At 55.8% G+C, this 22,174-nt stretch overlaps 4 protein-coding genes across 4 annotated transcripts; 3 read left to right on the plus strand and 1 right to left on the minus strand.

The window, feature by feature from the left end:
- Positions 1 to 5: 5 nt before the first annotated feature.
- On the plus strand, positions 6 to 12,322 carry F5144DRAFT_594377 (uncharacterized protein; the record flags this gene model as incomplete). The annotated part of the gene is made up of 17 exons (XM_066790569.1): positions 6 to 239; positions 294 to 1,242; positions 1,301 to 1,827; positions 1,891 to 2,025; positions 2,962 to 2,986; positions 4,688 to 5,230; positions 5,290 to 5,474; positions 5,626 to 5,656; positions 5,692 to 5,918; positions 5,969 to 6,246; positions 6,299 to 6,516; positions 6,547 to 7,442; positions 7,546 to 8,979; positions 9,030 to 9,501; positions 9,552 to 10,026; positions 10,078 to 11,950; positions 11,981 to 12,322. The coding sequence occupies 17 exons, from the start codon at positions 6 to 8 to the stop codon at positions 12,320 to 12,322; spliced, it is 8,844 nt and encodes a 2,947-aa protein (XP_066641723.1).
- Positions 12,323 to 12,877: 555 nt separating this feature from the next.
- On the plus strand, positions 12,878 to 14,688 carry F5144DRAFT_305127 (poly polymerase and DNA-ligase Zn-finger region-domain-containing protein). The gene is made up of 6 exons (XM_066783917.1): positions 12,878 to 12,983; positions 13,189 to 13,324; positions 13,385 to 13,489; positions 13,548 to 13,623; positions 13,683 to 14,500; positions 14,555 to 14,688. Exons 1-6 carry the CDS (start codon positions 12,968 to 12,970, stop codon positions 14,562 to 14,564), a joined length of 1,161 nt encoding a protein of 386 aa, XP_066641724.1. The 5' UTR covers positions 12,878 to 12,967; the 3' UTR covers positions 14,565 to 14,688.
- Positions 14,689 to 17,026: 2,338 nt separating this feature from the next.
- Positions 17,027 to 18,732, plus strand: F5144DRAFT_493425 (uncharacterized protein; the record flags this gene model as incomplete). The annotated part of the gene is made up of 3 exons (XM_066785975.1): positions 17,027 to 17,567; positions 17,621 to 18,435; positions 18,508 to 18,732. The coding sequence occupies 3 exons, from the start codon at positions 17,027 to 17,029 to the stop codon at positions 18,730 to 18,732; spliced, it is 1,581 nt and encodes a 526-aa protein (XP_066641725.1).
- Positions 18,733 to 19,463: 731 nt separating this feature from the next.
- F5144DRAFT_305198 (subunit 17 of mediator complex-domain-containing protein) lies at positions 19,464 to 21,840 on the minus strand. Its single transcript, XM_066783918.1, has one exon. It carries the CDS (start codon positions 21,796 to 21,798, stop codon positions 19,654 to 19,656), a length of 2,145 nt encoding a protein of 714 aa, XP_066641726.1. The 5' UTR covers positions 21,799 to 21,840; the 3' UTR covers positions 19,464 to 19,653.
- Positions 21,841 to 22,174: the final 334 nt, after the last annotated feature.

Genomic DNA, 22,174 nt, shown 5'->3' on the forward strand with positions numbered 1-22,174 from the left:
TCACCATGTTGGACGCTTTCGAAATCATCAACACCTCCGGTGTGGTTCTTTGGTCTAGGAATTATGCAGCTGTCAGCCCCTCGGTAGTCAATAACTTTATCTCGGATGTCTTTATCGAGGAGAAGAGCACCGTCGCCGGCGCAAAGGATGGCGCATCCGCCGCCGCCAACCCACCCTACAAACACGACCAGCATAGCTTAAGATGGACATTCAACAAAGAATTGGGCATCATTTTCGTTGTGAGTACCAGGAAGCCCCTTCTCTATCCTCTTCGCCACTGACACTTGCGACAGGCAGTCTACCGGTCTCTCCTCCACTTGCCCTGGATCGATAAGCTCGTTGACAACATCAAGGCTATCTTCCTGAGTCTCTACGGCGACCAACTTAGGAAGCCAAACACCACCATCATCGAGTGTATCAAGTTCGACGAATACTTTGAACAGCAAATCCAAGAGTTAGAGCAAGGCAGCAGCAAGTCGGACACACGTGCATACATTGATGAGGCTACTTCCGAGGATGCGGGTGACGACCCCCCTTTGCCGCCAGCTCTCGTACCCAACCAGAAGCCTCAGGACAAATCGTCGGCCGAACCTTCTCCGGTTGCAACACCTAATGTCTCGCGCCCGTCAACTCCCAGCGCAAACCACCTGCTGGTAGCCAAACCTGGGCCTGGCGGCAAGATGTCGAGGCGGGCGAGAAAGATCCAGAACACCACTTCGGCGCCACCTTCATCAGGCGACGAGGGCCCAGGGCGGAAGGGGAAGCCGGTGAAGGCGGCGAAGCGCGGGCGGAAATGGGATGCGGATGGGCTCGCGGATGAAACCGACGACGTCCAGCTCGATTACTCGATCACAAACGACAGTGGGGCTGAAGCTGGCGGGAGGCCAGGAGCTGTCGAGGAAGTGGATGCTTCCACGTGGGGTGAGAAGAGCAAGGGGAAATTCGTACTTAGGGATCTGGGTGATGAGGTTCATTCCATTCTGGCCGATGCCGATGCCAAGAAGAACACCACAACCAAGACCGAGGGGTCAACCGGTCTTGTTGGGTCAAGTTTGAGTGCCATTGGAGGACTGTTTAGGAACGTTGTTGGTGGCAAGACGTTGACGAAGCAGGATCTCGAGAAGGCGATGAAGGGCATGGAAGAACATCTTCTCAAGAAGAACGTTGCGCGAGAAGCTGCCGTCAGGCTGTGTGAGGGCGTTGAGAAGGAACTCCTTGGAGTGAAGACGGGAAATTTCGAGAGTAAGCCTGTTTCCCTCGCCCTTTACCCCTGAAACATTGCCACTAACACGTACATCAGGCATAAACGCGAGGATACAGAAAGCCATGGAAGCCTCCCTAACCAAGATGCTCACCCCGACATCCTCCCTCGACCTCCTCCGTGAGATCGACGCCATCACCGCGCCGTCCGCTACTTCTCTCCGGAAAGCCCGCCCTTACGTCATGTCTATCGTCGGCGTCAACGGTGTCGGAAAGTCCACCAACCTTTCCAAGATCTGCTTCTTCCTTCTCCAGAACAAGTATAAGGTCCTCATCGCTGCCGGCGACACCTTCCGCTCCGGAGCTGTCGAACAGTTGGCAGTACACGTTCGCAACCTCAAGGAGCTTACAGCTCGTGAGGGAGGACAAGTCGAGCTATACCAAAAGGGCTATGGCAAGGATGCTGCGGCTGTGGCCAAGGATGCTGTTGCTTTTGCCGCGCAAGAGGGTTTCGATGTCGTGCTCATTGATACCGCTGGGCGGAGGCACAATGACCAGCGGTTGATGTCGTCACTCGAGAAGTTTGCCAAGTTTGCGCAGCCGGACAAGATCTTGATGGTCGGCGAGGTATGTTACTCTGAACTTACCCTCTACGTACGAACATTACAGAATACTGACTCCCCTGATTAGGCACTCGTCGGCACAGACTCGGTCGCCCAAGCCAGGAACTTCAATGCCGCCTTCGGGTCTGGCCGGTCGCTGGATGGCTTTATCATTTCAAAGTGCGACACTGTTGGAGACATGGTCGGCACGTTGGTTAGCATTGTGCATGCCACAAACGTGCCGGTGTTGTTTGTTGGCGTTGGGCAGCATTACTCCGACTTGAGAAACTTCTCGGTCAAATGGGCCGTTGAGAAGCTGTTGAGTAGCACATGAGACGATATCTGAGGGCCAGTTAGATACGACGTGCGTCTTGCGCAGAATTAGGATATTAGTAATGTCTTGTAGAGTCCGTGATAGGATAAATGTTATCCCTAACACACCAGCGCTTCTGGTTCTCAGTGCTTGGTCTCATCTGGTCCAGCGAAAGATTGATAGCAACGGTGGGGCGATAGCTTTTGTCGATGACTTTACCGCCTGGGTCACAGGACCGACGGCACAGAGCACACGCAAGGGCATTGAAGCAATCATCGACCAAGCGTTAGACTGGGAAAAGAGAAGTGGAGCGACATTTGAAGCAGACAAGACGGCCGTCATCCACTTTACCCGCAAGGCCTACAAAGCCAACTCGGCGCCCTTTACCATCAAGGGTCAAAATGTTCAGCCGAAAGACCACGTCAAGATCCTTGGAGTGGTCATGGATGTTAAGCTCAGGTATAAGGAGCATATCGCAAGAGCGGCCTCCAAAGGGCTCAGCGCGGCGATGGAGTTGAAACGGCTCAGAGGTCTGTCTCCGGCTACGGCGCGGCAGCTGTTCACCGCCATGGTCGCGCCAGTGGTGGACTACGCCTCCAGCGTTTGGATGCACCAATGCAATTGGAAGACTGCGCCGGCCATACACAGAGTGCAGAGGGTCGCGGCGCAAGGGATCATAGGAACGTTCAGCAAGGTAGCAACAAGCGTAGCAGAAGCAGAAGCTCACATCCCCACGGCCCAAGATCGGTTCTGGAAGAGGTCGATCAAAATGTGGACGGTCATCCACACCCTACCGGACACGAATCCACTACGCAACACCACTTCCCGGATGCGCAAGTTCCGGAGATCCTACCGCTCGCCTTTCTTTCAGGTAGCAGATCTCCTCAAGGACGTCCCATTGGACAGCCTCGAAACCATCGCTCCAGTCGTATTAGCACCGTGGGAGAGGCGAGTCCGCACTACGGTTGACGGAACAGGCATGCAGCAAAAAGAAACAGAGTGGGCGGTCCGGATCGCCGTAAGCAGCTCCGCACGGAACAACGTGGTAGGGATCGGAGGAGTCGTCCGTCTCCCGCTACCGATACGAGATGACTCAAGGAACGAAGCCTTCAGTGTGACGCTGGGCTCTAGGTCGGAGCAAAACCCGTTCTCAGGGGAGCTTGCGGCTGTTGGGTGCGCGTTGAGGTTGATTCGAAATGTTAGGTACCGGAAGATCATCCTGGCCACCAGCAACAAGGCAGCCGTGATGGCCTTGGAGCGACCACACCGGCAATCAGGGCAACAATATCTCCGTCAGGCGTACGATGCGATAAGTGCCTTACGCAACGCGGGAAACACGATCTCGGTCGTCTGGATCCAAGCGGGTACAAAAAACGAGCTCCTAAACACAGCCAAAGCGAAAGCAAAGGAAGCCACGCGGCGAGACGCTACGCCGCAAACCCAGGATCCGGCCATGCGGCCAACAGCCCTCCGTATCGCATGGGCAAAGCGGGCAGCGCCCACGTCCTTACCTGACAAAGTGGGCGGACATTCCAAGAGAGTCGATATAGCGTTACCAGGGAAGCATACGCGACTATTATACGACGACCTGTCTCGAAGCGAGGCTGGCGTGCTGGCTCAGCTTAGAACAGGCATGGCCAAGCTCAACACATACCTGCATCGCATCAAAGCAGCACCGTCAGATCAGTGCGCATGTGGACAAGCAGCAGAGACAGTAGAACACTTTCTCTTCCGATGCAGAACATGGACCACGCTCAGAACAGAGATGCTCCGATGCACAGATACGCACAGAGGCAACATTTCCTTTTATCTAGGAGGCAAATCACCCTCGGATGGCAAAGACTGGACTCCGAACCTAGAGGCCGTTCGGACGACGATACGGTTCGCAATGGCCACGGGTCGACTTGACGCAAACTCGCCGCAGACCGACTAAAACACCTAAGTGACCACCCACTACTCTCCATGACCGAATCCCCCCCCCCCCCCCCCCCATCACCTCGTACCCCGGACAGCAGGCACCGCTTCAGCCGCCGAAGATAGGACGTTGAACACTTGGAGAATCGCCTTCAAGCCAGCCCACTACTAATCCTACCAACCCACGAGAATCCGAAGAAGAATGGTAGAACGGAGCGAACACGCTAGAATGGACTTGCATGGGCTTTAAGGAGATCAAGGCATATCTTTGGAAATGTATGGTTGAGTTAGTATTAGTTGCCCTTTCGGGTTAAACCCGCCGGGCGGAATAAATTGTTTGTTTGTTTGTTTGTTTGCTTGGTCTCATACTGTTGTTGCCCCTGACTTCCATTTCCCTTTGCCAAGGGTTAGGGTTGCTGGTTCGTAAAGCCATCACGTGTTTTCGTGCCAGCTTCAAACTTTCAAGGCCCCGCGAAAACGCGTCTCTTCCAATCGGTTTAGACTGGGCGTGTTTCCCCAACGTCGCATCACCGACACCATTTGCTTCCCCGGTCGCCGCACCGACGATGCCAGCGACAAATGGCTTCCGAATTGCACGGTAAACCGGCCCGGCCCGGCTACCAGCACCAGCAGCTCCATGGCTTCGATGATGCCACAGGACCGCCCCCCTCAACCCTCGCCGCCCAACTCGTCGAGAACATTTCAACAACAGCCTCCAAATCCTCCCGACCCGACGAGACCACCGAACTAAAGCGCCTATTTGCCGCCATCGAGAAAGTCAAAAATGACCCGGGCTCCCTCAAGACCCACGAAGAGCGCGTCGAGCACAATCATCTGCTCGTCTACGTCTGCGGCGGCGTCTTCCTCGAGAACCTGAAGCTGGACGATGCGTTTGCCGACCGGGAGCGGCTGCGCGCCGATGCGCTCAAGGCGGTCAACTTCCTGTGGGTGACCATCAAGGAGACGCCGACGGTGCTGAAGCGCACGACCGACGGCAAGGCCTTTCTGGGCAGGGGCGCGGAGCCGCTCTGGGTGTGGATCTTGCCCAAGTTGCTGCGCATGCTGGGGCATCGGCGGTGTATTGGCATGTCGAAGGAGATTGAGCAGTTGTGTCAGCGTGTGTTGTTGCTGGCTGCGGGGAATATTGGGTTGTGGGATCTAGGGAAGGCGTTGATGGAGTACTTCAGAGCGAACCTCAGTGGTGAGTGTCAAGTGGTATTCGGCTCTGCTGCGGCGCTGACTGACTCGTTTGGTTTGCAGCTATCATTGCGATTTTCAAGTCCAGGACCCCGTTTTCGCGCGATACTCCCTTTGAGATCAAGCTGCCCCCGCAAACTCTCCTCGACACTCTACCCCAGGGTGCACCCCGCGGATGCACCCTCACACTTCGGGACACCGAGCACGCCATTCGCCACGCTCTGGGTATACTGGAAATAATCAAAGGCGTGATCCACAAGCCAGATGCACAGGCTTCTTTGCTTTACGGCCAGAATCTGGTTTGGTTCCTGGACACCTTGCAACCCCTGAGCTCGATCCTACTTAGCTGGCCAACGCCCCTTGGGATTAACTTGGATTCGATTCTCCAAATTGCCATAGACTTGGCAGACTCTCACAGCGACTCCCAGGGGTCAGAATTAGTACTCTACCACAAAGCTAGCGCAGCTTTGGTCTTGGTTTGCGCGGATATCTTGCAAACTCCCCAGCCGCTTCTCACTGAGGACGACGATGGCGTGGCCCATAGACGGACCTTCTGCTCTGCGTTAATTTGCCTCGCTAAAGCTTCCTCCGATCATGCACCAACATCACGGCTTGTGGTTTCCGGGCTGCTGCCTTCTGCTCAACGGCTAGTTTCTGAGAATCCTGCGGTTGGGAAAGGCACAGATACCTGGGTATGCTTTGTCTCTTTTATTGCAAAGTTCCCCTGCTAACCATCCCTCAGCGATCTGTTCACCTTCTGACCGAGGTAACAGCCAACTATCCACTTGAAAGCCGCAGTGAGGAGACTCAGCCGGTTATGTTCATGAATCCCGAGCTCGGGCTTCAGCTTCAGAGACTAGCGCTTCGACCGAATAATGATGGACCCGGCAACCCGGTTGCTAAACGGAAAAGGTTGAATGATAACGAGCCACCATTGTTTCTCGAGCTTAGGAGCCAACTGTGCCGGCTGGTAGCCCGCGATTCTGACACCCCAATAGATGAATTGGAACCCTGCATAATGTGTGTTCCCCTCACGTGTTCAACGGGATCGATCGGACTAACCGCTTTACAGTGATCAGTTCCCCGCGATGGATGAAGAGGACCAGTGCCACCTCATCGACCTCGTTTGTCGTATACCCTGTGCCGCTGACCAAACGTTGAAGCTCGGGAGGGCAAGGCAATCAGCGCTGCCCGCATTCTTGTGTTCCTTTTGCTCGGAGGCCAAATTGACCGACTTGCCGGCTGCACCCCGACTCGAACAATTACATGCTCTTGGAATCTCGATATTCAGTAGCATCATTAAGCTTCCGACCTTCTTAGAATCCCGGCGACTTCGAGTATCTGCTATGATTGTCCTCCGACGTCTTGCAAAGCACTCTACAGATAGCGAGTTTTGGGACCTGGAGAAATCCGGTCCTGGGCAATGGTGTCTCCAGTCGTTGCAAAGTTCCATCCGAGAACTCCGCATTGCCGCTGGACGAGCCCTCGCTGTTTTCATCTCAGAACCACTCACGCCGGGATTCGACTGGGAAATTCTGAGACGGAACAGGGCCAACGCGCTGAGTATACTCAAGTCAGTCTCCGACAAGGGCGCCGCAAATTTGCATGAAACGTGCATCATGGCTTGGGCTCAGGTCGGTAAGGTCGTGTCCGTTGATGAGCTCAACCTTGCCGTCATCACACTGGTGGAGTATCTAGGACACCGCAGCATAATCGTGTCAGGCCTTGCTTTCAATGAGATTCTAAATCTCGCCGAGTTCAGGGGAGAAACACCGGCACAGCTGTTCCAACATTTCTGGGCAAACCTAGCGTTCTCTGTTGTCAAGGACCTGGTATCCAAACCGCAGACGGCACAGCTGGTTGCCGACCTGATGCAGATGAGTGTCTCTGACCTCTTGCTCACAATACAGAAGCATGCCTTGCCCTGGCTGGTCCTGACCAAGAAAAGGGAGGTTATACAAAAGATCACCGAGGCACGGGGCGATACTGAAACCTGGGAGCCGTGTATGGATGCAGCCAACCTGCCATCAATCTTGGCCCTCCTCCTTGTGCAGGATGCTCCTGATATCGCCTCCCATACTATGTCCTTGCTTGGACACGTTTCTCCTCACGTGGACAGGTTTGAACTGGTGGAACTGCTTCGAACAGATCCCCTCCCTATTGCCCTGGAGCTTCTCAAGGCCAGTGCCGGTGCGAATGACGCACGCAAGGCGAGAGTAAGTTGATTTGAATCTACTGATGATTGCTCAACAAGACGCTAATTGTATACAGGTTCGAGCCGCGCTGACCACAATGGCAACACTCCTTTTGGCGGACCAGAAAGATAAGCGGAAGAAGACACAGATTGTGGGGCGCTATCTGCAACAGCATGCACTCGGTTTGACAGCACGGTTGAGTGAGGTTATCAATGATACCTGGCTCTCAACTCCTCCAATCTCGGAGCAGCAGCGGTGCCTCGGGGCGATGGAAGAGATGATAAGGATATGCAACACCTTCGTGTGTATTGCTCGTCCGCAGATCTCGGCTTGCCTCCTCTCTGCTCTAGCATCCGAGGAATTGCGCTCTGCTGCCTTCTCCTGCTGGGAGGTCATGCTCACTCACATGGAAGCGGCGGATGTGGAGGCATTGATTGAGACCACCTTCTTCATCATCGGGTCTTATTGGAAGACCTTCGACAAGCTGACCAAGAAGAAATCCGAGGTTTTGATCTGGAAACTGCTGGAAGACCATAACCGCATCTTGGCCGACCACGTTTATCAGCTGCCCTCGCTGAACCACGTAGGCGACCTTGCAGATGTTTGCAAAGAGTTGGACAGTCTTCGGGAGCCTTTGGATAACCGGGCAGCATTTGCTGTCTTCGCCAAACGATTGGAGCATGAGAACCCTGGAGTGGTGGAACAGGCACTGGTTGAGCTGATCGCATTCCTCGACAAGAACCAAGACTACCTCCAGACCTCGGCGAGCAGCGAGCAGCCAGACCCTGTTGTCACCGAACTCATGCGCTCCCTGCTGGACTGCTCCGCAAAATACAATGGCTGGCATCTTGATGTTACCCGACTCTGCGCCCAGGCGGTTGGCCTTGTTGGCTGTGTAGATTCGAACCGTCTGGAGGCGGTTCGCGAGCAGAGCCAATTCGTTGTCACTCGCAACTTCGACGACGCTTCCGAGACCACCGACTTTGTCGCCTTCATGCTCGAGAACGTACTCGTCAAGGCCTTCCTATCAACCGCCGACACTAAGTTCCAAGGGTTCCTCTCTTACGCGATGCAGGAGCTCCTCCTGAGAACCGACTTCAACTACGCTCACCTCCAGCAAAGCCAAGGCGGCGTCAACGAGGCGATCTACAGAAAGTGGCTTACCTTTTCGGAGAACACACGGGAAGTGCTGACGCCGTTCTTATCGTCGCGATTCGGAGTGGCTCCTATGGTGCAGCAGCCGACCGAGTATCCCATATTCAAACCCGGTCGGTCATATGCGTTCTGGCTGAGAGCCCTCGTTCTCGATCTTCTCCGGAACGCCCAAAACATCAATAGTGAAGCTGTTTTCGAGCCACTGTGCCGGCTGATCAAGGTTAAGGACCTCACCGTAACTGAGTTCCTGCTGCCGTATGTGGTACTGCATGTCATTGTGGGCCAGGAGAGGACGAATGACTTCAGGAAAAAGATTTCGGCTGAGCTGGTGGCAATGCTGAAGTACCAGCCCCCAGAGACTGCTTCGTATGTGGAAAAAGAAGAGGCGAAGTTATTCTATCAGGTATGGGCCAGTTAGTGTTCCCCTTCGAAATGCCAGCTAACCTCCAACAGGCCGTGTTTCGCATCCTTGACTACTGCATGAGGTGGAAACAAGTCAAAAAGTCTCAACACAGGCAGACAGACCGCGACCAACAACAAATCCAATGGGTCCAGGGAGTCATCAGCTCTCTTGACCCGGAGCTGATATCCCAACGGGCAGTCGACTGCAACGAATATGCACGGGCGCTCTTCTTTCTGGAGCCGCACGTTGAGAGCCGCGAGAATAAAGCGGGTAAGGAGGAGAACGATCGTATTTTGCAAACTTTGCAGAGTATCTACACACAAATCGACGACCCGGATGGCCTCGAAGGTGTATCGGCACACTTGCAACATGTGACTCTGGATCAGCAAGCCCTTAACCACCGCAAAGCCGGACGATGGACGGCAGCGCAGACATGGTATGAGATCCGGCTTGCCGAGTCCCCTGAGGATGCGGACATCCAACAGGATCTCTTGACTTGTCTGAGAGAGTCCGGACAACACGGTAAGCCTGCCCATGCATGGTGAGAGACGAATCCACTAACATGCTTGCAGATGTCTTGCTCAACTATGTCGAAGGCATGGGCCTAAACAACATAAACAGGATCGCACCATTTGCCGTCGAAGCTTCATGGGCCACCAGCAGATGGAAAACCGTCCAGAAGTATCTCCAGCTGTACAGTGGGGGAGACGTCTCGGAGGTGTTTAATCTCGGCGTCGGACAAGCCCTGCTCTGCCTCAAAAATGGAAATGTCGACAAATTCAAGGACCATATCCAGATGTTACGGGACAAGGTGGCTGGTTCCATGACATACTCGACGACCGCTTCGCTGCGCGCTTCTCATGATGCCATGCTCAGGTGCCACGTTTTGAGTGATCTGGAGATGATCGCCAACGAACACCTCAAGGGAGACGGCGATCAGCAGGACGTTATTATGAACCTGGACAGACGGCTCGAGGTACTCGGGGCGCGCGTGGGTGATAAACAGTATCTGCTCGGGATCAGGAGAGCGGCAATGGAGTTGATGCGGTATGTCTACCTTGTTTCCCTTGACTCGAGCACGGCTGCTAACCCGCTTAGACCCAAATTTGGGAATGAAGACATCTCGTCACAATGGTTGTCTAGCGCGCGGCTGGCGAGAAAAGCCGGGTCCATGCATCAGTCCTTCAACGCTGTGTTGCATGCGCAGAAGCTTGGAGACGGCTCCGCCATCATCGAGAACGCCCGGCTGTTTTACAAGGATGGGCACCACCGCAAGGCCATTCAGACCTTGCAACTCGCCATCTCCACCAACTCCTTTATCAATGTCAGTTCCTTCAGCACCAGCGTGCCGCCGACCTCAAGCAAAGGGCCAGCGGCACAGCGCAATCTCTTAACCGCAAGAGCCCACCTCCTCCTTGCAAAGTGGCTCGACTCAACGGGTCAAACAAACGCCGGAGCACTTCGGTCACGATACCAGCAAGCCGCGAAAACACACTCCAAGTGGGAGAAGGGTCATTACTACCTTGGCCGCCACTACAAGAAGGTTTTGGAGTCGGAGAAGGCTCTCAAACCAGACGACCAGACGGACTCGTACCTGAGCGGCGAGACAGCGAAGCTGGTCATCGAGAACTACCTTCGCTCTCTCATTTACGGGACAAAGTATCTCTCTCAAACCTTGCCGCGCATCTTAACGTTGTTTCTTGAACTAGGCGCTCAAGTGCAAGTTGACAAAGCGGCTGACGGCAAAATATCAATATCTCGGGAGCTGCAAATGCGCAAGAAGGCCATCTTCCACGAACTATGCAAGAGCTTTATGAAAAACATCATCCGACTGCCAGCATACGTATTCTACACATCTCTGCCGCAAATTGTGGCAAGAATAGCGCACCCTAATCTGGATGTGTTCAAGGTGCTGGAGTCGATGATTCTCAAAGTAGTGGAGGCGCATCCCCAGCAGTCCATATGGAGTCTGTTCCCACTCATGGCGTCAAGACAGACTAGCGAACGCCGAACCAGAGGACTCCAGATATTACAGGCTGCTCGTAACCTTGGAAAGAAGGCGGATGGTTCGTCTCACGATCTCAGATCGTTACTGAAAATGGGCGAGAAGCTGGCCGAGCAGCTCTTGCTGGCCTGCAAAAATGGCGATTTCCCAAACAGCAGGACGACCACGGCGAGCATTACGAGAGACCTCCACTTTAACCACCAATGCACTCCCTGTCCGCTAGTGGTGCCGATCGAGGCCTTTTTGACTGCGGCGCTACCAACACTCACAGATACCTCCCGGAAACACAAGGCATTCTCCAGGGATGTAGTTACCATCAGGGGTTTCCTTGACCACGTCCTGGTTCTCGGGTCCTTGGCAAAACCACGCAAGCTCACGGCCTGCGGGTCTGATGGCAAGCAGTACGGCCTGCTGGTCAAGCCCAAAGACGATCTCCGCACCGACCAGCGGCTGATGGAGTTCAACACTCTCATCAACCGCTCTCTCAAGCGGGATGCCGAGTCCAGCAAGCGCCAGCTCTACATCCGCACGTACGCCGTTACGCCGCTCAACGAGGAGTGTGGTATCATTGAGTGGGTGGACGGGCTCAAGACGCTGCGGGACATCTTGCTCGCCATCTACAAATCGCGCGGCATCGTACCTAACTACCAGGAGCTCCAAATCAAAATGAACCAGGCTGCCGCATCGCCCTCCAACATCCACATCTTCACGGACGATATCCTAGGCAAGTTCCCGGCGGTCTTGCCCGAGTGGTTCATCGCGCAGTTCCCCAACCCATCGGCGTGGTTCGCCGCACGACTCAAGTACACGCGCTCCTGCGCGGTCATGTCCATGGTCGGCACGATTCTAGGGCTAGGCGACAGGCACGGGGAGAACGTGCTCCTCGAAGAAGGCAACGGCGGCATCTTCCACGTCGACTTTAACTGCATGTTCGACAAGGGCATGACGTTCCCGCAACCCGAGTGCGTGCCGTTCCGGCTGACGCACAACATGGAGGCGGCCATGGGCATCTACCGGACCGAGGGCCCGTTCCGGCGCTGCAGCGAGCTGACGCTGCGCATCCTCCGCCAACAGGAGGAGACCCTCATGACCATCCTCGAGGCCTTCATCTACGACCCCACGCTCGACTTGCAGCGTACCAAGCGTCACCATGAGGGCACCAAGGTCAAGCTCAACCCGACGAGCGCCGTCGAGAGCATCCGCCGCAAGGTTACGGGCCTGTTGCCTAAGGAGAGCATCCCGCTTGGCGTGGAGGGTCAGGTCGAGGAGCTGATCAAGGGGGCGGTTAATCCGCGGAATTTGACGGCTATGTATATTGGGTGGTGTCCTTTCTTGTAAGGGTTGAGGGGGCTGTTTTTGCCTTGTTTTGTTTTGTTTTGTTTGATGAAGATGATTTAGGGTAACGAGTATGCATCTTCTGATGCTAGGTGGTTGATGATGAATGATGATGGGATGGATGGGATTGTATGGATATGACCATGGGAATAGCCATTTAAGACTGTTCTTTTTCTTCTCCTGGCATCCGGATAGCTATATCCCTCTGTGATGCCTAACTGTTGTGAAGTTTGATGGGTTAAAGAAAAGGTTCCAAGACAATTTGCCCGGAATTGGTCCCCGCCAAATTGCACAAGGTCCTCGACCCTGGCCAAATGACTTGGTTTTCCTTCTCCCAACGCACCTTCCATCTTCTCTTTACAAAACCTCTGCTGCTGCCTGAATTGTAAATCAGTTTACCAGCAAAGTTTTATTTACCCTGTGGGTTCTCCTTTTTGTCTGTTCCAGTTTCAAACTGCGCAAGCCAAAGAATACAAGCTTGGATCGCAGCCGCACTGACGCGCCTTGCATTACGCCGCTGACCGCTGGAACGTCCAGAGCACACCGCGACTCAACCGAATCGGCGACCTCCTCTTGTTTTTCATCATTATTTTCCGAGAAGTGATTGCCAGGAAGGTCAATTCGTCGTCAAATAGATTTACTGTTGAGATGTCTTATCGCATAGGTAAGTTTTATTTCATCTAATCTATCACCTAGGCCGCACCTCGCGGCGAAGCTTTGGAGCTGTTATCCCTGAACAGTGAAGCTGAGATGGAGCTTCAACGCGCTCGCTGCACCTGGCGCCGACTCCCTTCAGCCGCCATAAACTACAGTGGAATGCAGCCACATGCATATTTAAATGCATACAACAGCGTACTGACCGCGGACAGAAATCTCGCCCAACAACCGGGCCGGCTGCAAAGTTGCAGCCTGCAAGGATGAAGGCAAGAAGATCATGAAGGGCGAGATCCGCATGGGCACCTGGGTCACCATTCAGGAACATGGCGGTTGGCAATGGAGACATTGGTAGGTCACCACCTATTTGATAGCCGCAGAGGAGGGAGTACTGACGACCACTCTTACCAGGGGTTGTGTCTCCGGAGAACAGGTCGTGAACATGCAGAACGGAATTGGCAAGGACTCTGATGGCGAGTACATTTGGGATGCTATTGACGGCTGGGAGGATCTCGAGTAAGTGTATTCATCGACATAGTGTGGGGAGGGGAATGGCATTACTGACGACGAGAAGGGATCATCCTGATATCCGTGAGAAAATCCAGCGCGTCATCACCCAGGGCCATATCGATCCCGAGGACTTCAATGGAGTAAATAACTCCCCAATTTTGCGCTACGCCAGAGTGGCTGGTTAACATGGAAATTGCAGGATCCCGATATGAACGTACCCGGCCAAAAGGGCATCCACCGGCGCAAGAAGAAGGCTAAGGCCGACGACGAAGAAGCCGATGAACCGGAGAAGCCCAAAAAGGCAGCTGCAAAGCGTGGCCGCGCGAAAAAGGCCGCGGACGGTGATGAGGAAGCCGACGAACCGGAAAAGCCCAAGAAGGCAGCCACGAAGCGCAGCCGCGCAAAGAAGGCTGAGGCCGACGACGAGGAAGATGATGAGCCGGAGCCCCCCGCGAAGAAAGCGAAGCGAGCCACCAAGAAGGAAGCTGAGCCCAAATCGACTCCGGAGAAGCCCAAGAAAGCGGCGAAGGGAAAACGTGGGGCCAAGGCTGCTGCGGCTGCTAAGGAGGAGAGTGAGGCTGAGGAGGAACCCGAACCCACCCCGGAACAGCCTAAGAAAGCGGCGAAGGGCAAGCGTGCCACCAAAGCTGCTGCGGCTGTCAAGGAGGAGAGCGAGGCCGAGGAGGAATCCGAACCGACTCCGGAGAAGCCCAAGAAAGCGGCCAGAGCCAAGCGTGGTTCCAAGGCGGCTGTCAAAGACGAAGTCGACGAAGAGCCGGAGCCGAAGCCTGAGCCGCCTAAGAAGAGGGCCGCACGGGCTAAGAAAGCGAAGCAGCCCTCGCCGGAGCCGGAATCTGAGCCGCAGTCGGAAGCTGATTCTGAGCCAATGTCTGCCCCTGAATCCGAGACCGACGAGGAAGAGGAGGAAGAGCCCACCCCCGCCAAGAAGCCCCAGAGAGGTCGTAAGGCTACTGAGAAGAAGGCTGCCCCGGCTCCGAAGAAGCGTGGTAGAAAGGCGTGAGTACGGATGTGCAATGGAATATTTGCTGGTTGGTTGTTAATCGGTTGCAGGGCCGCTTAAGCGATGCGACACAGGGGCTGTGAGGGTGTGGCAACAATCTTTCCTATGACTACCTAAGTGTGTGCGTTGTACGGCAAGGACATGCTGAAGTGCCTCGCATTTCTTCTCTCTTCGGCTATTCGGCCGATAGCTGGTACGGGAAGGCACTGTATCAACCCCATTTTTCCGACTTAGCTGGAGAGTTCAGTAGTGGAGTTTCTGAGGACGGCGCAGGTGCGGCAACAAGCGTCTCTGTATCATATTGCAACATGGGAACGAGTCCGCCAAGGGGGCTTATAATCAATTTGTGTTCCGATTTTCCATCCGTTGGCCTGGCGGCCTATGTGAGCCGGGGCGCGGCTGGCTTCCAATGCTACGGCCTGGACCTAACGGTCGGCCTCCAGCGCACCACAGCATGCAGATGAAACGAAACAATAAGGGCCTTCTTCAATGTTCTACATAGCTCGGCAATCTGGGGGAAGGAGGGTAACAGATGCGTGGCACGGGTTACATTGGCCTAGGCTATGGGCCGGGCCGGCAGTTGCGCCTCTCCCTGCCGCATCCATGTGGGTGGTTGGTTTTGAACATCACCAACAAGGGGGTTTGGGCGAGGCACAGGTTCCCAAGCAGCCGAGTTGCCGGCGGATTTGATGCCTTGACCTCCGGGTTCGGACATGTCGCTGGGAGTTGATCGAAAGACCGTAGGAAAAGTACGGCAGGCAGGAGGACTTCGATTCAGGGTGTTCGTCAATTTGTGTGTGGTTTGCCCAGCCACGGAGGCCACCCCCCTCACGATGCTATTGGCGACAATAATCTTTTGGGGTTGGCTTGGTCTGGTTCTCGAAGGGTGGCCACTATGCAACATTGCGTCACTTTCAAGACCTTCCTCCATGGTCTCAACTTGGCTTTTTCATGTGCGAGATCAAAGTTGCCTCGGGAGCCCTGTTTCACAGCGAGGCTAGTGTAGATGCCCAACCTAACCGACGAAGAAAAAAAACTGCAGTCCCAAGCAACACGAGATGCGGCCGGCTGCCGCCAGGCTGATGATGATCATGGATGTATGACCGGGTCCAGATCCCTCTCAGCCTCTCTACTGGTTCCGCGGAATGCAAAAGCTTGACCGAAAGCAAGCGGAAGAACGCATGCTTAGTGATTGGCCGATATGTTTCTCTCTTGTCATGGTTCTCGGTAGCACCCAAGCACCCTCTTGTCAGACTCCCAAATCGTGTGTCTTGGTTGGCGCGTGCGAGAGTGCCTGCGACAAGGCGTCAGTGGCATGACATCCTCCTTCGGGGCCCACTGGACCGCTGAGCAACCATCAGACCTGCTGAGGCGGCCTCGTGTGCGTTTCGACAGCTTGTGTGACACAACGCAAGTCAAAATTTGTGATTGCTGCTGTCTCACCTTCTCGTAAGTTCTTCGGAAGAAATCGAAGTGCCACACGCTCGCAAATTGACATTGAACTCCACGATGGCCTTTTCTCTCAATACCTATCTCGCACAATTGTGGGAGGATAAATCACAGTGTATAGACTAAGGTTTACACACTGTATATTACTGCATGCTCCAGCGCTTATGCACAGTGTACAGGGAGGATGCAGCCAACAGTTCGTCTGGTCTCAGCCTGTCAGCATGCACTGACAAGTCGGTTGCTAGCGCTCAAGGCAGGCGCGGATCTAGGGCGCAGGGAATGGCCTGCGACCCCGAAGCAGCAGCTGTGGGATGACGATGTTGGTTTCGAGCCCAAATTAAATCCCGAACAATTGGCCAGCTACGCCAGACGGCCCCGACCCTGAAACTCGCTGGGCCAACCCAGTTCGTCTCCAATCTCGTGCGGCGAGGAAGGCGGCTCCCGTCTCCATTGCAGTGCCTTCTAGGTTCCTCCTCGAGAATAACTATCGACCAGGTCGGCCAACAGCGCGCCTATCCTTGCGGCCCCTTTCTGTTTTGTGGTCTTCCAAACCAATTCGCAGCTTTTCCATCGCCTTGGCCGCCTTTCTTAATACCGGCCGGGACCCTGCGGCTTCATTCCATCCCACCACCTTTCACAACCCACAGAGAATTTCCGAGTCCTCTCGAGTGACAAGACAACTTCCCAGAAGAGGCTGGTCTGCCAAGGTCCTTGGTCACATTGGCTGCCCCGCCTTGGCTTCCCGCCCACGAGTCCCCCTCCAACCTGGACCAACGTCACAGCCCCCCTCCCTCCCTCAGCCGGCTTGAACTAGTACTTTTCACCACCACCACCACCAGCCGCCGGTTTTTCGACCCGCACGGAAATCTCGACATTTCCACAGCTTAAACACGCTCGAAACACCGGGTTCCGACCGTCGTTTGCCGGTTTATCTGGCCGTTCATCCCTTCCTTCCCGACAGCCTTGCTCCCCCGCTCTCTGCCAGGTTAACCGTTGTACCTGCCCCACCTGATCGCCGGTCGGCCACAACTTTGAACCCCAAGAAACAACACACGCAGTAGCAATCAGCAGCCATGTCGAGAAGCCGAGTCGACTTCGACGAGCGGGAGTTTAGAGAGCCCATGCGTCGCACCGTAGTCCGGGACTATGACGATGTGGAAATCCGTCGTGAGCGTGAGCGGGTGAATGACCGCATCCCTGCCTTTATGCGCGAGGAAAACAGGCGGGTCGAGCCGGGCCAGATGGTGCTCAGGCAAAGAGAGATTGAGACGGTTGAGCGGCCCCGTCAGAGGTCACCCAGCCCGGCCGGGACCCGTATCACACAGCGCGTAGTCCACCGGACTCGGAGCGTCAGCCCCCCGCCGAGGAGACTTGAAGAGGATATCCACTTCCGCCGCGTCGCCCGGGAACCCAGCCGTGGCCCTGCCGAGAGGATCCGCTTCGTCCCGTCAAGGTCGTCCTCACCCGATACCGAGGTGCGGGAGCGAATTCGGATTACTGAGCGGGAAAAGGAGCGTGCTCCGAGCCCAGCCCCGCGCCCGCCGACCCCCAAGGTCATCAAGGGGCCGACAGTGGAGAGAGAAGTGATTACGCACTACCGGGATATCGACCACGGTGAGTTTACCCCATCCTAGTATCGTTGTGGATTAAGTGCTAACTTCTCACAGGCGTTGTGGCAGTCCGTCCCCCGTCGCCCCCACCCCCGCCGGTCCGTCACCGCGACACTGAGATCGACATCTACACCTCGCGGGGCCAGACAGATATTGATATCCACAAGCACTCTCACACTCACAGCCGCGGTCGGTCCATCTCTCGGGAGCGGCCGTCACGGCGCGCCGCCCAGACCTGGGAGGACGATGTCACCGTTCATGCCGACCGCAAGCACCTGCACGTCGACATCGAGCGCCGACGGAGCGTATCCAGGACCCGACGTGCCCAGTCAGCAGCTCCCCCGACCATCGACTACGGCGATGAGGAGTACGAGATCACGAACAAGCTGGACTCGCGCGGCAAGATGGGCGAGGCCTGGAACGGCATCACCAAGGACTGGGCCATCATCGACGTGCCGCCCGGAACAGAGCGCGTGCGCATGGACGGTGCCGGCGGTGCCTCGGCTGAGGTGACGTGGCAAAAGTATAGCGGCGTGCGCCGCGCCAAGTTTATCCCCGAGCGCGAGGAGAAGGGCTCCGCGGTGTCGTCGACCACCAGCTTCACGGAGCTGCGCGCTCCGGAGCGCGAGAGGCGCCTGAGCGTGCACGTCGTCGACAAGGACCGTGGCGTAAGCAGAGAGCGCAACGTCGAGATTGAGAAGGTGACGGATCGCCGCATCTCCGTCCGCGGCTCGACGCCCCCGGCTCGGTCCCGCCCGGAGACCTGGACTGAGATCACCAAGGACCTGGTCTGCCGCGAGGCCATCCAGGAATCCAAATACGACTTTGAGGAGACCGAGTTCTTCTATTACATCGTCGAGTACCTAGCCTACGTAAGCCCGCATCCCCCCCCCCCCCCCCCAAAAAAAAATAAGAAATGCCCACCTACTAACCCACCATCACAGGAGGACGTCCTCCGGCTCGTGCAACTCTCGGACCGCATCCGCGCGGCGCGCAAGGAGCGCGCGCGCGAGATCGCCTACGAGCGCGACTGGCGCGAGGACTACGAGCACCGCGACCACCACCACCACCACCGCCACCGCTACTCGGTCGACTACGAGGACGAGCGCGTCGTCGAGCGCGAGGTCCACTACGAGAGCCGCCACCCGGGCAGGGGGTATCGCCACTGATTGATTCTCTCTCCCTCCTTCCCTGCTGACTCCCTTAAGTGGGAGGCAACAACTTCTGATGATGTGATGACGTGATACGAAGCGAGCGAGCGAGCGAAACCGTATTCCATCTGATGACTCTTTAGATTGGGCTTGGGTGGGGTGGTGATGTGGGGGGTAGGGGGAGCATGGCACGGGTTGACTGACTGACTGATGATGACTGATGGATCTCTTTGCTTTTTTTTTGGCATTTGCTCTTGGATTTGTTGTTTTGGCATTTGTTTTTGCTGTTTTGCTTTCTCTAATGAGCCCAGGGCAGTGGGATTGGGGGAGGTTGGGGGGGTGGTTGGATATTCTCTCTGCCTCACTCCCGGTTCTGCTGTCGCTGCCTTACTGTACTGGCATGTTCATGTTCTCCTAACGACACTGATGACCTACAAAAGAAAAGATGTTTTTGGTTTTTTGAATCGGACGTTTTTGTGCTGGGGGAGGTGGGATGTGTACGTCTTGGATGGGTCGATGACTACCTCGTTCTGGTTCTGTTTTTCTTTGGTTACTTAGACTCTTGTACTGCGAGGCACATACCTTGTTCTTAGCTAGGCATGTAGTTATGATGATTACGATTAGACCGTCGTTGGTTGTTTGTTTGTTGCGCTGTGAGACTGCAGAAGTCGCTTGCGTTCGGACTGGAGACGGTGGTTTGTCTTAGCGGTGGTGTTTTGGGCCACCTCTCTTGCCAGCTCTTCCGGTTCATTTGCTTCGACTTTAACCTCCTTTGTAGTCCTACGTGTCCATGTACTTGAGTAAATGTTTAACGTATTTCTCGCTTCTTTTGATCAAGGCTACTCGCTCGGAGTACACCAAGTACTACTTAATATACCCATGAGGATATCACCAAACACTATTCGGCTACAAACAGCCCGAGCCTCTCCAGCAGACCCCTCACTCATTCCCAGGCCCATTACTCAGCACCTGCTTCGTCACAGCGCCAACAGCATCCTTCGTCCCAGGCCACCTCCACTCCATATGCACCTTCCTGCGCTCCGGGCCATCATCCCCCTTGCGCCCTTCCCCCTTACCCTCACCCTCACCATCACCATCACCCACACCCACACCCCCACTCCCCTCTTCCATCCCCTCCTTTTTAACCTCCATCTCGTCCCCAATCTCAGTCGGCGAAACCCCACCACCATCCCCGCCCCCTTCCACATAATCCCCCTCGACAGTCAGCTCTAACCGCCCCGTCGCCGCGTCCCGCTCCAGCCCGAAATGCACGCCGTAGTCCCCGCCCGTGGCCAGGTCGACGATGCCATTGCCCTGGGGATGCATGCCCCACAGCGCCTCCGCATCTTGGGGCTGGGTTTGGTCCTGGCCCGGGCCTGGGCCCTGGCCGTCAAGCATGGGAGAGGACTGCTGCTGCTGCTGTTGTTGTTGTTGCTGCTGCTGCTGTGTGATGGCGAGCTCGTAGTATGCCGCTGCCAGGGCGCAGGGGACGGCGGCGTAGAGGTAGGCGAGGAGCTTGGCCGGGTCGGTGTAGTCCTCGGGAGAGGTGGGGCAGACGGCGGGGAGGGGGTTGGCGGGCGAGTTGGGCGGCTGCTGCTGCTGGAGGGGCGGGAGGAAGGAGACGGCGTAGGCGGCGCCCGCGAGCAGGGCCGGGCGCAGCAGGATGCGCAGGCGCGAGGCCGGCGTGATGGTCAGGTCGAACTGCACCGTGGGCGGCTTGAGGAGGAGGGTTGCGAGGGATGTGGACGCGGGGGTGGTGCTGTCGGGGAAGGGCCGCAGCGGGGCTTCTTTCATGGTGATGGAGGAGGCGACGCCGGCGGAGCGGAGGACGGAGATCAGGGCGGTGAGGGATTCGGCGCATTGCTGGACGGATTGGCCGTACTTGTGGTAGGTGATGAGGGGCCTGAGGAGGAAGTAGGGGGGGATGGAGCCCTTCTTGGCGCTGGGTTCGGACCGTTTCAGATCGTTGGCGCGGTGTGCATTGGTAAGTAGGAGGCCTAGAATGGTGCACAACTCGTTCGCAAAAACGTCTTGGGCCGCGGAGCGTTGTGTTGCTGTTTCTTGCTCGTTACCGAGAGTTACGAGCTGGAGAGCGATGGTCGTTGTGTTATCCAGGTTGTAGGTAGCCGTCGATTCTGCGACGGTGGCAAGGCCGTCCAGCTGATCGCGGGCTTCGCGGTTTATCTCGTGCCACAGCTCCTGCGCAAAAACTGTCTCTCGCGATTCCTTGACGCGGTCCTCGAGCGGAGCGTCAGGGGGTATGGGCTGTGGCAACGAAGACCTGCCGACAACGACACCATTCTCTAGGATCTTAACCTGGAGGCGCTTCGACCCACCATCCATGGCCCCATGTTCCAGTTTGACAGATCCGTCTTCTGCTCTTCTCAAGGGGGCGATGCCGCTATTCTTGAACTCTGGGCCGCTGTTGGAGAAACCGGACTTAACCCCCAGCGTTTGGGGTTCATGAGGCAATCGGAAGGTCTGCCATCCAGCATCGCCCACGCCTAAAACCTCGGACCAGTACTTTGTTTCTAGGCTAATCTCCCGCTGGAGCCTCTTAGATGTTGCCAACGCGGTATCCGCAGCCTTGTTCAGGTCCATCAGGCGCTTTCCGATGGCCACCATCTTGTGATCAGACACCCTGCTCTGGGTCATCGGCGTGGGAGCGTCGAGCATCGTGGCGCCTAGGGTGCCAATGCCGACCAGGTCTCGCAGGCCAGGGCTGAGAGTGGTGACAGCCAGGCCGGGATTCTCCTTTGAGAGGAGAAGCGATATGAAGTCGAGGGCAAACATGGACGTTTGATGGGTTTGGTGTATCGCGCGGAGAATCTCATCGCGGGCTACGGCAATGCTTTTGATCTCGGGGCTGTCGCTTTCGTCCTCGGAGACCTCGCCGGTCATGTCGACATCGTTGTCGCCGTCGGTTTCATTTTGGCTGGCTTCGATTTCCCGGCGTAGCTCGGCCGAGTTAACGGCGCGGAATCCGCCTGGTTCGACATTGAGTCGCTGTATAAACTCGTTAATAGACTGCGGGCCTTGTTGTGGCGCAGAGCGCGGCTGTAACGAGAAGGGTCGGTTGTTCATGGTGTGCTTCTTGGGCAATGAATTGGTGATGACGGAGCTGCGAGCGAAGTCGCAAATCCCACCTTGGGACCCCTGTTGCTATATCGCCAAGCTCTGAGCTGCAGGTGTACTGAGTAAAGGCGTAAATTACGGGCTTGGCGGCTTGACAACATACCAGCCGATAATATACAATGCGTTGCTTCTACTACTTAGGCCCACTCCTCTGACCCCTGTTTTTCACAAAAGCTTCGATGGCGCTCATCATGTGGAACGTTCCGATCTCTCGAATAATGTTTGGTGACGTCTTGAAAACCGGGATTCCTCTTCAGATGGCTTGGTCTTGTGAGAGACTACCAACCCGTAATCTGTATATTACAAGTGGGTCAAGTCACCCACT

Source organism: Chaetomium tenue, assembly GCF_020726465.1.
Source record: "Chaetomium tenue strain MPI-SDFR-AT-0079 chromosome Unknown F5144scaffold_5, whole genome shotgun sequence".
Taxonomy (NCBI): domain Eukaryota; kingdom Fungi; phylum Ascomycota; class Sordariomycetes; order Sordariales; family Chaetomiaceae; genus Chaetomium; species Chaetomium tenue.

What these genes read in the sequence shown, in the direction of transcription:
- F5144DRAFT_305127 (XM_066783917.1), top strand. An exon ending in GGTTGGCAATGGAGACATTG is followed by an intron (nt 13,325 to 13,384) that starts GTAGGTCACCAC and finishes CACTCTTACCAG; the next exon opens with GGGTTGTGTCTCCGGAGAAC. An exon ending in GACGGCTGGGAGGATCTCGA is followed by an intron (nt 13,490 to 13,547) that starts GTAAGTGTATTC and finishes GACGACGAGAAG; the next exon opens with GGATCATCCTGATATCCGTG.
- F5144DRAFT_305198 (XM_066783918.1), bottom strand. Translation starts at nt 21,798, where the DNA reads ATGAACAACCGACCCTTCTCGTTACAGCCGCGCTCTGCGCCACAACAA.